Here is a 16475-nt window from a genome sequence, read left to right as displayed (position 1 = left end):
CAATTAATTACAAGGAATTAATTGAATTGGATAAGCCTGTGCCATTTGAATCCTGCGCGTGTGCTATCTATGTGACGATAACAAGTTTCAGATAGCTGCCGCAATGCATGCTTGTTTATGAACAATTAGTTAATGTGCCTGCATTTGTATTGCAGTGTTTGCTAAAACATGACTAACTCTTCATAGACCACTGAAAAGTATGTTAGACTCGATAAGTTTCCCAACCGTATACAACATCACCAAAAGATAAAGGGACGAAAATCCTGCCAAATTTGGTCCGGTGGACCACCTTTGGCTCAGCCAATTTCCATTTTTGGTTATTTTGTGTTACTACCTCTGTTTCATATTTTAAGACTTTCTAATCTTATCTAAATTCATTCATTGATGAATGTATATAATTTATATGTGTCTGAATTTATTGACATCCATATGAATCTAGACAATGCTAGAAAGTCGTACACTATGAAATGGAGGGAGTATTTTGTATGAATTTAAGTGCACGTGAATGGGCCTCGCGGGCCAAATTTCATTTTTTTGCTTTTTAGGATTTTTGAATATTTTTTATATAAAGTTTATATACCAAATGTTTTGATAATTAATAATTATTTAACTTTTTAAATAATACATATGACCGAGCATGGATTTTAAAAAGTAAAATATGTCAAATAAAGAAACAGATATAATACTAGCAAATTAGCAGTAATTTCATACATGGTACGCGTCCACGTGGCTTGGCCGCTGGGGCAGCCGGACCAAATTAGACCAGCGTCGGCCCAGTACTTGGAGGCCCACCTGATTCAGCCCATGAATCGGTTGCGGAAAGTGCCGGGCCTGCTACTATTTATTAGTTGTAGACTAGTCAACAATCACATCCAATGCATGACTGCCACGTGTAACGATGACTCCCTCCCCACGGCCATGCGACGCTGCTGCTCCCGTCCCGCCGGCGCTGCCCCCGTTGCGTTCTCTCCGGTGATCATCGGCTGCCAGTGGCGGATCAGGACCTTCTTTTTCCTATAGCTTCCTCTTCTTCCTCCTCTCTTCTCTATTTTCTATGAGGGATCCAATGTGCAGGGGACTGAAGTCACCACGCTGGATCCGTCTCTGCCAGTTGCGAATCGGAGCTCCTCTCTCCAACAAGCCCCACGCTGCCTCGTCATGGCATACCACCTGACCACTCGGTAATCTGTCCGTTTTCTTCGCACACATGAATTTCACATGCTTTTACGTAAAGGTTTTTGATTCTCTATTTTTAAGTTTTTTGGTGGGGGAGATTCTCTATTTTTAACTGAAAATCCTCCAAACCAAAAAGAGCCCTGCCCGTCTTCACTCCCTATCCCTCTCTCAAGTGCAACTGTATACATGTGCTACATTTGCATAAACAAATGAATTTTAACAACAGAACCCCACAATTTGCATCCATTGATCAGCATTAATCACATATACAATGACCATTAATTAATCAACTCTACAAAAAGAAAAAATGTTACTAACAAATATCACCTCCATTTGACCAAATCAGTCAATGAGTCAAGCTATACATAACCCCATCTCACTCTCACTCTCTCTTTTCTTTGTTTCCATTACAGCAAAAAAAGAAGAACTCTCTGAATCTCTGAACCTGTAAGCTTCAATTTACATCTATCAGACTACTACTATACGGTGGTGTAAGTAAAACGCATCATGTGCCCCCTCCTGTTTCTTTTTTGCTCGGAGAGGACACCTGCTGCAATAAGAATCTCGCAAAGAGGGGGGAGTCGGTGATCGATCGATGCCGATGCCACCACAGGCTGCCATTATTCTTTCTTGTGCTGTTCACCATTGCCTTTTCTGTATAAACTGTTTACGCAATGGAGGAGGAGGAGGAGGATGACGGCCTGGCTTATGGTGTCGATGAACCTCTCACAACCGAGCCTGGAAACCACTTTGTGAGCAGGTGGTGTTTCAGTTTGATCACCAGTCTGAAGACTGCGTAGCATGGTAACTGCATGATCGCGACGGCGAAGTACCTGCACAAAGAATTTTTCCATGAGAAATCTGTTTTTAAGTTTGTGACCACGATGGATTCAGATGATAAGCTTCATAAGTGAAGCATGGGAGAAAATGTCATGGTATGGAGGTAATGAATGGCATTACCACAAAGGAGCTAAATTAGCTGAAACGTCGAGAAATGGGTATGGCCACCTGACAAATAGATGTGAAATATAATGATCAGTGACAAAAATATGCAAGTATTGTTTTTACTTTTAGTTCAGTAATTAGGAGAGAACAGGAGTAATTTTTTTTTTTTACCAAAGTGGAGTTGAAGCATGGAGAATCCATTGAAAAATGACGTAAAGAGCGGTCCACAGGAAGAAATAGGCGATTCGGAACCAAGGGAAGCTCTGTAAAATCATTCAATGCACTGGGTAAATGTAAAATTACGCATTGACAGAATTACTTGACCAGTCGAGTTCAGTAACTATCTGCTTACCAAGCTGTTTAGGGCAGCTTCACCTAGCAGGAAAACGGCGTTAACTGAATGCATTCCTATCAACAACTGTCGAAAGATAATAACTGAACTTTTAGCATTGCATTGGTCAAAATATGAGATGGCAGGTAGCAAAGGTCTGAAGCATGTAATACTTACAAAATTTAGATTGTAATCTTTAACTGTAAGGAATGGGAAGATGATGAACCAAAACACACAATCCGTAAGCATCACCGCGCCTGCATTTGTCTGCCATGGCAGATTAAAGGTCAGGATAATGGTTCAGTAAAATGGCTAGTAAACTGTAAACATACATAAAATTTTTCGCTAGTTGTTAGATGCTATTACTCAGTTGTAAGTAAAGTCATGAGTAATGGCGTTGGTTTGAGAATCGTAAGTTGAGCAGATACCCTTGTTTTTCGTTTACAATAAGCGAGTACTTTTACAATAAGGATAAATCAAAGCTATGCAAAAAGTGCATTCACAAATATTATGAATATGAATAAATTCAAAAGGTGAGATACATTATAAAGTTTTGGTGGTTAAGTGTACAAAGTAGCCCAACAAAGATGAAGCTATAACTCAAATTATCATCCATATAATTATCTACTAGTAATATTTATCACAATGCAGATCAACAGTTCCATTCTGTCCTATTTCAGCGTAGGCAGGTATTCAGTCACCGTTTGGGTACAGTTAGGCCTAGCAAATCAACACAAAGGAAACATGTTGTCTTTATTCTTGATGGCACTACTAAAAGAGTCAGCCCTACATTTCACACAAAGCTGTTTAAAGCTGATTCAGCCCTTCAGGTTCAAGGAAAAAAATGAGATTTGCAGAGATCATCTAAACATTTAGATAGGACCAACAACAAGATAGCTCATTTAGGCGGCTATGCGAGAGCCCTTGAAACGTGACCGGACAAAGATGCTATAGTATGTGGGCACATGTAATCTTTAAAAACGGAATCCAATTCATCAGAGCACACCACCAACGTACTTTAGTTGTTAGTGCAATAATTGCATATGAAAAGCCTAATGAGATCAGACCCCTCTCCATGGATGCAAATGTCAGTGCAGATGACTCTCTTCGATAACAAATCCGAAAAGGCTCACAAGTGGATGGTTATTCTAAGTTCATGGCTGCATGGAAACCCTCTTTACCTGGTAGATGATCTGGAGTAGGTACCCCCAGAATCCAGCAATCTCTCCTGTGCCATCTTCCTGACCCAAATTGGGTTTAGCACCGGCTCCATGGACAGCGTAAGAGCCGAGCTCCATGTCTGTTCTTGCAGTGTCATCCTCATCAGCAAATTTGCTGCACCCATATATTGACAGCGCCGTGCCAAGCTGAACATTTCAAAAAACAATCTTTTTCTTCAGATGTGTTGATGTAAAGATAATCGACATGAATCATTGGATTCATGAATTCAGTGTAGAATTTTGCTATGGAAAGAGGATGAAGGGCCTACCCCGAAGTAAATCGTCACCAGAATAAAGGTCCACCTGCATTATAGACAGTTCAACAACCACTTAGACGAAAGCTGGCGACAAATGCTACATCTGGGAGCAGGGTTACAAACGCCAACAACTAGCAGATCTCTGTAACGATATTTCATTCTTGCGACCAGATACACTACTTTGTTTATTCAGAAATATGCTGACACCAGAAAATTTTGCAACAAAAAGGTCATATATATATTATCAAAAGGTCAGATTTGATTAACTTAGTGTTAGAAATGTGTAATGGAACACAAAGTCATACAGGATCAGGCAGCTAAGTTGGAGTGGGTATTCTTAGTGTTGTCCATTCCATTAATTAAAAAGTATAGAAAATGTAGAATTGCAGTAGCTGATGGGTATGATAAACTGAGTACGATCAGTAATGACACTGTTCAGCGTACTGCACAAAAAGGATGCATTTTTAATGCGCTTCAAATAACATGTGCCGTGAGGTCCTTCCGCAATTATTAAATTGAGGTAATGAGTCACAGATAAAACAGTTCATAAGATGTCAGATTTGCCAGTACACAAATCCTGGTACGCAAGAACAATAAAACCAAACTGGTCAGGCGCGTCGCTTGCTGTCTAAGCTAAAAGGCAAACCGTTGTTAACCACCAATTGTGCATTAGTAGTTTTATCAGAAAAAAATGCTACTAGGAATTTGCTTGACAGTTTTCATTAGTTATTTATTGAGGAAACATTCATAATTCAGAAACCAGTTGCTTCATGGGAAAGCACCCTTTATTCCCTGAAAAATCTAAATTACAAGAAAGGAGAACAAATGCCAAACTTCTAGCAGTACATTGACCATTAAAAAATTTAATCAATGTAATTCATTGCCTTAAAAAAAAGAATTTTTATCACCAAACTTTGCATCTAGAACACCAAGTAAGCTAAAAAAAGGGCATGTTTTTTAGGGGGGGAGAAACAGATAAGGAAACACTAAAAAAGAAGCTGTAGAGATGAAAAATGGAGTGGCCGGCTTACTGAGTGTAGTAGTAGAAGATGGTGCTGCCGTCGGAGATGACAATGACGATGAGGAGGCTGAGCAGGACGAAGAAGGAGATGAGTCTGTAGCCGAGCAGCCATGCCGGGTGGATGTCCCGGAGGCACGGCCGCCACGCCTCGTCGTCGTAGAGCACGCCGGGGAGCCGCCTCTCCTTGTTCCCGGCGGCGGCGCCGCCGGCGCCGCCTGGGCGGCGGTCGGCGCCGGCGCCCTCGTGCCGCCATACCAGGTACGCCGCGACGGCCATGCACGCCAGCACGGACGCCGCGCACACCGCCACCCGCCACTGCATCCAGTAGTGCAGGTCCGACGTGTCCGCTGTCACCGTCGGCTCCCACGACCGCGTCGACGAGCCCCCCGTCGTGAACCTCATCTCCGCCACCGCCGCCGCCGCGCCGCCTCCTCCCAACATGTGCTCAGCCGTCGTCGCCGCCGTCGTCCGCAGCAATGCAGAGAGGAATCAGAGCAGAGCGCTGGACGACGCTTTCTTGTAGCGAGCGAAGAGGAGGCAACGCAGGCGGCGTTCTCGCAACCAACCAACGGCTGGGCCTCCTCACACCGATGGCATGGATGGATGGAACGGAGCAAGGAGGAGGGGAGGCAAGGAAGGAATGCGGCCAAGGCGAGGCGGAGAAGAAACAGTGGGCTCCCAGCCCCCAAGCTGTGAGCCAAGCCAAGAAAAGATGCCAACTTTCGCGTCACAAGCTACCCATCTGCTCAATCTCACACACACACACACACTCTCACACTGATCCTCTCCTCTCCTCTCTCTCACACACACATCAGACAAGGGAGAGCAAGCTAGGGTAGCAAACAAACGGAGCAGCGAGGCGGCAGCAGAAACAGCGTGGTGAATGTGAGCGAGCATGCAGGAGCCGACACAAGCAACCGGAGGAGGAAGACGAGGAGAGATGCTTGCACGCAACAGGGAAGGGAATTCAGAGGAAGGAGAAAGAGAAGGAGAAGAAGGGTGGGGGTGGTGTGGGGATGGGGAATGAGATGCTTTGCTTCATCCCACTTTGGAGGGAAATCTGTATATATATACATATCCATACTCTCATGATACATTCACCATGCACCTCCCCAAATGGGGACACACAAACAAAATTGTTTACTGTTTTGTGTTTTCTTCGGACCGTAGAAGATCTACTCTCTCCGTTTCCTAACACAAAATGTTTCATTTTTTATTATAACTTTTAACCATTCGTTCTATTCAAAAATTTAGTATAAATATAAAAAATATAAGTCATACATAAAGTTGTCACAAGCAAAATAAATAATATTTTTATAATTTTTAAATAAGACAAATAATCAAACATTACAAGTAAAAAAGTCAAACATCTTACATTATGGAAGAGAGAGTATATAACATCTCAGGTGGTGTTTAGATTGAGAAAAATTTTAGAAGAAATGTCACGTCAAATGTTTGACCGGATGTCGGAATGAGTTTCGGACACGAATGAAAAAACAAATTTCACGGCTAGCCTAGAAACCGCGAGACGAATTTTTGAGCATAATTAATCCGTCATTAGCACAGGTTGGTACTGTATCACTTATAGCTAATCATGAGCTAATTAGGCTTAAAAGATTCGTCTCAAGATTTCTTTTATAACTGTGCAATTAGTCTTTTGGTTCATCTATGTTTAATGTTTTATTTAGGTGTCCAAAAATTTGATACGATGTTTTTAGAAAAAAAAATTTAGAAACTAAACAAGGGCTCAATCAAAATCAACCTCTCCTTAATCATCTCTGTCTCTCTCATGATTGCTTGATGAGTTGGTTGTAGAGAGAGAGAGACAGAGAGAGGAGTGAGGTGTGGCTTGTGAAAGGGGGTAAAAGGTGGTGGCTTGGCTTGTGAAATGGGCCATGCCACCATGGACAAATGTACAGCAGTGCACAGTTTGCTTTCTCCTCTTTCCCTTTGGATTGACCATGGTCATGCCTTGGCTTGGCTTTGCTATTGCTAGGCGCTGCAGGAGCACTTGCATGGAACCAAGCCAAGGCTGCTTTTTGTCGCGTCAAATCCAGTTTAAAGTTCGTCGAAAATCTGATGAGACGACGATGCTGTGCTGTGCTATAGCATTAGCCACCACCACCACCGACCGACAAAAGAATTTTCGGTGATTTTCTTTTTCTCTCCTTCAGGTTTAAGCACAGGGCTCCTCAAACAGTTGCCTTTTTCAGATCTGTTCACACCCAAATGGTAGCTGTCTCAAGAAACTGAGGTGGTGTTTAGTTGCCAAAATTTTTTGATAAAAATATCACATAGAACGTTTGACCGGATGTCAGAAAGGGGTTTTCGGACACGAATGAAAAAACGAATTTCACGGCTAGTCTAGGAACCGCGAGACGAATCTTTTGAGCCTAATTAATCCATCATTAGCACATGTTGGTTATTGTAACACTTATATAGCTAATCATGGACTAATTAGGCTCAAAAGATTTGTCTTAAGATTTCTTCCATAACTATGCAATTAGTTTTTTGGTTCATTTATTTTTAATGCTTTATTTAGGTGTCCAAAAATTCGATGTGATATTTTTAGAAAAAAATTTAGGAATTAAACAAGGCCTGAAGATAATGACAGAAAAAGGATTGGTTATGTTGTTCTTTTACTACTATATATTATGCTACTGTAGTACAGATTTACTACCTTCGTCTCCTAATAAGTTTATTTTTTGGTTTTTATATAATATTTTGATTCGTCTTATTTGATTTTTTTACGATTAATATTTTTATTGTAACTAGTTGATAAAATATGAATAGTATTTTATGCGTGACTAATTTTTAAAGTTTTTTTATAATTTTTTTAAATAAGATAAATGATTAAACGTTGTACACGAAAAAACGAAAAATAAAGTTATTATCGGACGAAGGTAGCACCACCGGAAAACTGGGTTAGTCAGTCCACGGTCCACCAGAAATAAATGCATCTTCTTCCGAAAGGAATGGTTTCTTACACGATGTAATATTAAAGTAAATTTGCAAATACCCCTAAAAGTCATTGAGTAAATTGACAAAAGAATAAAGCTTCTTTAATTTCAAGTATATATTAAAAAAAGTGTTTAGGAGAGTTCCCTGTTTTAACTACAGATTATTTCTTTTGGTCCGAGAATACGCAAGAGCAATAAGTTCTTTTTTGCCATATTATTTCATGGTTTTTGCACGTATGTTTCTTAAATTGTTAAATTATGTATTTTTAACAAAAATAATCTATATAAAAGTTTATATAATTCACATTAAGTAGATTTTTTAATTTTATAACAGTTAATTCCATAATTTATAACATAAAATAGCTATCATAAAAATCAGATAATCTTTTACCTTTTCTAATAATAACATCGTGTCATTCCATCAAAGATGAAATGAGCGATACAGATTCGCGCTGTTTTAAACGATATGATTTTTCAAATAAAAAACATTCTACATATGATTTCTTTATAAAACCATTTTAGATCCATTTTGAACGTCATAATATTGAACTAACTCATTCGTATCCTCGAATAGTTGTTACAAATCATCAAAACAATTAGAACAAAAGAACAGAACCTTACATGAACAACTTGAATGAGTAGTGAACATACATTTGGTGGTTTTTACAAAAGATGCTTGGAAGGGAAAAGGTGGATTCTTGGACATTTAACAGAAGCAGCAAGCTTGCCGGGCAGTGCTTGGAATATGCTGATAAAACTAGATAAGATCACAAGAGCACACCACTTATTCCCTTAAACCTAAGCCAAGCTAGCTTAAATAGCCAAGCTAAAAGGGACCGACCATTCAGATCAGAGGAGGCCCATGCACATGATCCTAGCATTTGACAAAAGTTTCTAAATGTTTTAGTTATCTTAATATAATTGGCAAAGTTCTTCCTTGATGCAAACTAGAATTAGCATTAGGTAGGGTTAATGATGGCGTTTTTGGGTGAGATTGATGATCCACTGTTTCAGAAATTTGACAGAGAGAGCAGTTGGCAAGACGACGAGCCTGATTGCACAATGAATGTCTTGTCCTCTTGCACTTTTCTGAAGCACTGATGCTGCAGCTAGGTCCTTAATCCATCACCATGAGAGCTACCAGTAGTATATAGCTAGCTGTATGCAGGAGAAGAAATTGGAGGCATCATGATTCTCATATGCGACTTCTTTCTTTTGTTCTGAAGATTACTGTTTGTGCTCATTTGTTTATTATTGTGCACTAAGGCCCTGCTTAGTTACTAAAAATATCATTTGTACACATAAATAATTATACAGTTATGGAAAAAATCGTGAGACGAATCTTTTAAGCATAATTAATACATGATTAGCCGTAAGTGCTACGGTAACCAACATGTGCTAATGACTGATTAATTAGACTCAAAAGATTCGTCTCATGGTTTCAAGCGGAATCTGAAATTTATTTTGTAATTAGACTACTTTTAATATTTTAAATATGTGACCGTACACGTTGATATGATCTCTCTCCAAAAAATTTTTCCCAGCTGAACGCGGCCTAATTGATTTGTGTGATGAGATTGTAGCCAAACAGACGGGGGGATTCTCAATTAGGGCCACGCAGTGCTGTCCCATGCATGATGATTATGATGAGCTCCACAAGCTAATCTTTGTAGGGAAATCTTGATAGTTAATTACGACTAGTGGAGATTCTCCCCAGCTGATGATATCTTTCTGATGAATCCCAATATGCGAGCTTTGATGATTATGTAGTACAACTGAAAGAGAGAGAGAGAGAGAGAGATAAATTGGCAAAGCTTATTGAGGAGAAAAAAAAGGAAAGGGTTTCATATACCAAACTTGATGTAGTACTTTGCTATATGCCAAACTTGATCAGACCAAAATGTCATCTAAAATAATTTTGGAAACACTAAAAAAAAGATCATTTTTTGGGCAATAATGGACAGGCAAGACAGTCCAAAAACAGTGGAATCAGAATTTCAACACTGAACAGCCAAGACAGGGGAACCTCAACCTGCTGGAAACAAACAAATCAACTAGAAAGAAAATCCCAGTGCTTAAGAAAATAATTATCAATAATGTTTCTTTTTCTCCTTCCAAAAACCTAATTGATTTTATGCAAGGACTGAAGGACCCTAGCTAGCTAAAGGAACACACACCAGAAGGTCAGCCATCACTCTCCACAGATAAAGGGCAAAGCAAAATCTGGGAAAAAAAACAAAGGAAGACAAAAGAGAAAGGCAAAAGGCAAAGCAGTACCAAGCAGCTAGCTCCTCTCTTCTCAGTCAGCATACTTGTTTTTACAGCTTGCCACACTGCATAAGCACACATGACACACTGCCTTAAGTATCACATAATAACTATATATAAGTACCAATTAGGCAAAGATGCAGATGCCAAGGCTGCTATCTTGTGAGAGATGAAAATGTAGTGTCAGCATACCGGATGTACAGTAATAACTACTGTCGCTGTTGGATGATCAGAAGATCGAATCTAGCAGGCATCTTGAGTACAGTACTGGAGCAGTGGACCCAAAGATGATGAACAGAACTGTATTTGATGCAAGATGTTTCAGTTTCTTTAGTATGTGTGGGTGGGTAATTAACAACTAATAATGCATTTACTGCATGGCAATGGCTTACAGCTTCACATCGAATTTCCCTTGCCGGCATGCCATGGAAACGGGACGAGCATTGGTAGCTTCTCACCCTCTCATCCATGGCGTCCATGTTACATCACTGTTTCATCTTCCTCAGTTCCTCTCTCTCTCTCTCTCTCTGCATTAGCTGCAAGAAGAGCTTTGCAATGCCATTGCATGGAGAGAGCTAGAGAGAGAGAGAGAGAGAGAGAGAGAGAGCAACTCAAGAAGAGACAGCGTCGCTTTCGCAGTCGCTGTCACAGCAGCTCGCATCGGAGCACGAGAGAGGGGAGGAGACCATGCAGAGAACGAGCGAGCTGTGCTTGGCTGCTTGCTGCATTGCATCGGACCAATCAATGGCCAATCTAGGCCCCACGTGTACGGCCACGATGCTCTCCCAGTTTCACTCTGCATGTCCAGTTTTGCTTGCCTCGATCCGGCGATTTTGACCGCTCTGAAATGTGCTTCTTGCTGAATAGTGAGGCCTTGAGTTCCCCAAATATTTTTTCAAAAACATCAAATCAAATTTTTGGACATCTAAATAAAACATTAAACATAGATGAACCAAAAAACTAATTGCACAGTTACGAAAGAAATCTTAAGAAAAATCTTTTAAGCCTAATTAGTCTATGATTAGCCATAAGTGCTACAGTAACCAACATGTGCTAATGACGGATTAATTAGGCTCAGAAGATTCGTCTCGCGGTTTCTAGGCTAGCCATAAAATTTTTTTTTTCATTTACGTACGAAAACCCCTTCCGACATCGGGTCAAATATTTGACGTGACACTTCTTTCAAAAATTTTCTCAATCTAAACACCACCTGAATGTCCGAATACATGTGCATTTACAGCAGATTTTGCTCCACAATTTCATATTCTCTGACCACCAGCGAAAAATCTAATAAATGATATTGACAGACACTTAATTCTAAAAAATACCATCGACGAGTATGACACTACAAAATGTCATCGTGTAAACGAATTTATCGTCTTTAGGGTTCCGTCAATATTTTTCTGTTAAGTGTTATAGTATGAACAATGTATTTAATGGTAGAAATGAACGGAACCTTAACAATAATGATATTTCTTAGATAAATTTGTTTGTACAATGACATTTCTTAGAACTAGCACTGGTCAATGGTATTTCTTAGACTTAGACGTTTGTTAATGGTATTTTTTAGATTTCTCTTTTAATTTTGGGGGCAAATTAAACAAGGGGATAGTTACATTTTCCAATACCATGGTCATACTACATACCTACTTATATTTAGCCATTGTATATCATGTGACATGTATTAGTAGTAGATACGATTGTCAAGTAACGATACGTAAGGACCAAATGGACAATTTTCATTAATAGGCAGATAACCGACAAAAACTGTTAACTGTGACATAATGGAAGCTTCTGTCCTAGCTAGCTGTAATGATGCCATGCTAGCATCATAAGTACATCATATTAGCTAGGTCCATCAATGCGAAGATACGTAGGACGATGATGATTTTGTTAGGGTTTGTATTTATCACTAACAGTATATTCATATATATTACATCAGTACATCACCCGTATATTAGTTGAATTCATAAGAATCGTGCGTATCAAAACAGATATGGTGCTTCTTTGTTACATTGGTTTTGATATACTACATTTTAACAAAAATCATACGAACTTCTGTTGTTCTAACATTCCTTAATTTATCTGAGATTTGTATGCCGTCTTCATCATCAGCGACTAAGCTCGCCCCAACGCCAGTAGGGGATATTCGGATTAGGTTTTGGGGGTATGGGGATGGAATTTTTTTCGTTTTTCTAAATCTTTTAAATAAATAATTTTATTACTAAACATCGAAGGAAAATAATTTCATTATATGAACTTCTTGGTCATGTCATCAATATTGACGTGGCAATACAATATTGTCACACCATCTACTCCATGTGACAGTGTCGTCTTGTCACATCAATGGTGTTGGTATAACCAAACGGTTTATACGGTAAAAATATTTTCTTTTAAAATTTATTGTATTATTTATTAAAAATATTTTTAAAAAATGAAAAAAATGGGACAGCATGCATGCGAACACACCGATCGACATCTTACCGATATAACCAACCGACAAGAGTCATGGAATATGGACCACGTCACTGCTAGCGAGTCATCAACGCAGCCAGCACATCTCAGCCGTCCAATCAGATCGTGCGGCGAGCACACTCACTGTTACACCACAAGCTAGGACGATGTACGCATGTATGCTTGCAATTTGCATAGCTAGCTAGCAATTAGCTCCCATCACTCCATCATGCAGCTAGCTAGGTTAGGTTGCTGCAATGCAGATGAATCCATCCATCATCACCTAAGCTTAATTAGCTACCTTTATGCAGAGAGATAACCCCATAACAGCTTTATCATTTTGCCAGTAGCTTATAATCATAAGCCGAATTATAATATTTTTGAAATTGATTTTAAGGATTTTTTTATCATAATTTATTTTATAACACTTATTTTTAGATCGCTAAGGTCATGCATATAAATTTTTTGATACATTGTTTTTAGTTGCTAATAATGCGTTTCTCTTATTGGACAAACTTAATCATCCAACAATTCAGAGGAAAAATGGCCTCATCTTTGATCTAGACACCCTGCCTGCTGGCTGCTTGCACTGCACTGCACTGCATGCTCTACCAATAGTTAGCTAGCACTGTACATTATTATTCATAAACCAGTGCAGCGCCTTGTTTAGTTAGCAAAAATTTTTGCTAAAGAGGTCACATCGAACATTTGACCGGATGTCAGAAGGGGTTTCAGACACGAATGGAAAAATAAATTTCAGATTCCGACTGGAAACTGCGAGACGAATCTTTTGAGTCTAATTAATCCGTCATTAGCACATGTTGGTTACTGTATCACTTATGACTAATCATGTTCTAATTAGGCTCAAAAGATTCGTCAGACAATTTCTCCCGTAACTGAGTAATTAGTTTTAGTGTTCATGTATATTTAATGTCTCATTTAATTGTCCAAAGATTCGATGTGATGTTTTTGGAAAAAAAAATTTGGGAACTAAACGAGGCCAGTGTGACCGAGTGAGAGTGTGATTGCTGCAACAATCTAGTACGGCTGCGTTCTTTGTTAAATGAGAATAAAAGATTATCTAATTTTCGATAGTTTTTATGTTACAAACGATGGAATTAACAAATACCAAATTAAAAATCTAATTTAAAAATATAAGATGATAAACTTCTATGTAAAAACTTTTTATAAAAATATATTATTTAGCAGTTCAGAAATATTCACCTAAAAATCGAGAAATAAACTGGCAGTAAGAATGTATCCTGTATAGGGACGTGTTCTTTTCTCATTATAGACTGGGCACATTATCCTGGTCATGGACTTACTAAGCTCCTAACCATTGTGTTTTGTGTAGAAATTTTCTATATAAAAGAAAGTTTAATTTTCCTAAAGTAAAATTTTAATTTTATATAGTTAATTTAGTCGTTTATATCTAAAATAGCTATCACGGATTAAAAAAAACCTAAAAATCTTATAAGAAAAGACCGTGCATCCATCGATCCATGGATAGATCTGTCTGTCCATCTCGATTGATGAATGATGGCTCAGCTAGGCTCACCACCGGAGTACGTATGTATGATGTGTACACTTGTGGATTTAGCTGCGTTCATGTTTTCTTTGCCAAATAATGGATCGGATTTGATGTATTTGATCATTGTCCTATATTGCCATCCGTCCAGAGAACACATGTATGGTTGGCGCCAAATGCCACGCTTGGACGGACCCATGTCTGAGCTACTCTGATACTACATCATATCATCTTTCACTGTTACCTTTTCCAAGGGACGTTTTGTATGGCTAGTTTAATTAATCACCCTCTTAATTATTAGCAGCCTGTTACTAACAGCCTCTGGAACCAGTGACAAAATCTGCAAATGCAGTTACATGTGTTCTTTTTTTAGCTAAAATTGTTCAAAACACTGTTCTAACAGATTTGCTTCAGTCCAACAAAAAGTATCTCGAGATACCGATACCTCGTGGTACCAAATTATTTTTGATCATTTGATCTAACAGTACACGTCCTACTAAGCTACATCCAACGGTGGGAAACGATTCGGTACCTCGAGATACCGGTACCCTCGAGGTACTTTTTGTCGGACCGGAGCAAATCCCCTGTTCTAATTATCTTGGGAATTTATCTGATGATTATTGCAAAACTAATGTAAATGTTTTTCCTCTGGATTAATTTGTGAGCTCCAGAAAATGTTATATGTACAGCAATATATATAAGACTGTGTGGTTGCAGATAGATAGCCCAGAAGACATGGGTCCCGGAGACGCCCGGGCTGTCGACCCCGTGAGCCATGAATAATTGCGATGCGTGGCCGATCGACCTCAGGAGCTGTTGGAAGAAGGCAGCCCTGTTCTTAATCTGGGGCCCCATGGATGCAAGCTTTCAATCTTTCATGCATGTGTGTGTGACTGATGATTGTGTATGTGTGTGGGCAATGAAAAAAGATGATGCTTGTCATATTATTATGTGTTGCTGATATGTCACAGGTTAGTGGTGTTTCAGAATTTCAGAGATTCAGAGCTAGCACATGCCATGAACAGGGCTTAATCAGATAAGTAATAAACTAATAATGATAGTTCTAAACAATGAATTAGATGCACTTGAACTAGCTAGTAGATAGACATAAGGAAACAGTGCTGCAGGTTTGGTAGCATTAACAAATTAATTAGGTAGTGTCAACAAGCTAGCTTAGCAAGAATGGAAGTGCATCTGCTGGTCCTAATTCCTTGCATGCAGGAGATAATTAATGAGGTGATGATCAGTAGAAGATGAGGTGAGTCTGGCTGGGTGATGACTGATGACCTGGCTGGAAGAATCCCTAAATTAAAAGTTAGTGAGACAGAGTGTGCAACTGATCAACCTACTTTACCATGTGCAAGTGACACATTAGCTGAAAGAACTGTAAGATCAAGATCAGCTAGCTAGCTAGTTGGTCGAATAATCTTACTTGGGCCGTCGTCTGCTTTAGCTTATTCCGTCCTTAAAAGTATCTATGCTCTCTCTCTTTTTATATGTCTTTGCAAGAAACACTTTTATGCAGTAGATGCTCATCGATCAGCTTGTTTAACTTACCTCGGCATGCATGCAGTTCATGGATCAATTTGTGGTGTTAATTCTGTCAATTAATCGGGTTGGCTTCCCATTGTTGAATGGCTATATAGTGTCATGTCGATCATGTTTGGGAGTTTAAGATTCCTAGAAACAGTTTGGTGCGAAGCCAATTTTTCATTATCTTGAAAAGCTAGGGTTCTCATTTTCTGGCTTCTAATTCTTTTTTGAATTATACAATTGTAGAGTTTTCAAATTTGAGTGTTATTTACAAAACCTTAATTTTTTACTTTTGAATATTCTGTGAGCAGTTGTCATAAACTCCGCAAGCAGGGCCACCATTTGCTTGTTGGCAAGCTTACTAGGCGTAGACAAAACTAAAAAGAGGTATTTGTAAATTTGCCACTGGTTTTTTCTATATTGCATGGACGACATAAAAACAATGGTTTTGGTGATATTTTTGTAATTTTCTATGACAATTTTGCAGAAGTAATTCAAACCGGTAATAAATTTGTAATTGTCTTTAAATTATCATTTAAACCACTACTAACATATATCTTCAAGTTTTATAATGTCTTTATTTTCCGATTCGTTTTTTTTTACATCTTATCGGCCGTAGCTAATAACAAATGTCAAGAAGGCTACTCTGCTCATTCCACTAAATGAGGAATCTACCCAAAATCAAAAGTTGAGAACAATTTGCATGCAAGCACGCAGGTTAGCACATGAAAATGGCAGTAAACAGTATCAGCCTAGTGTCTGTCACTACTACTCTTCCCATC

At 39.0% G+C, this 16475-nt stretch overlaps 1 protein-coding gene across 1 annotated transcript; it reads right to left on the bottom strand.

Moving 5' to 3' along the window:
• Nucleotides 1-1426: 1426 nt before the first annotated feature.
• LOC102720209 lies at nt 1427-5956 on the bottom strand. The gene is made up of 8 exons (XM_040521279.1): nt 4961-5956; nt 3942-3975; nt 3634-3819; nt 2630-2719; nt 2474-2539; nt 2293-2384; nt 2137-2184; nt 1427-2009 (listed from the first exon to the last, which is right to left on the bottom strand). The coding sequence occupies exons 1-8, from the start codon at nt 5389-5391 to the stop codon at nt 1883-1885; spliced, it is 1074 nt and encodes a 357-aa protein (XP_040377213.1). The 5' UTR covers nt 5392-5956; the 3' UTR covers nt 1427-1882.
• Between the last annotated feature and the right edge of the window lie 10519 nt (nt 5957-16475).

The sequence above is a fragment of the Oryza brachyantha genome, chromosome 2 (genome assembly GCF_000231095.2).
Source record: "Oryza brachyantha chromosome 2, ObraRS2, whole genome shotgun sequence".
Classification (NCBI taxonomy): domain Eukaryota; kingdom Viridiplantae; phylum Streptophyta; class Magnoliopsida; order Poales; family Poaceae; genus Oryza; species Oryza brachyantha.
The sequence above is the reverse complement of the archived record's forward strand: the minus strand, read 5'-3'. Positions and strand labels throughout refer to the sequence as shown.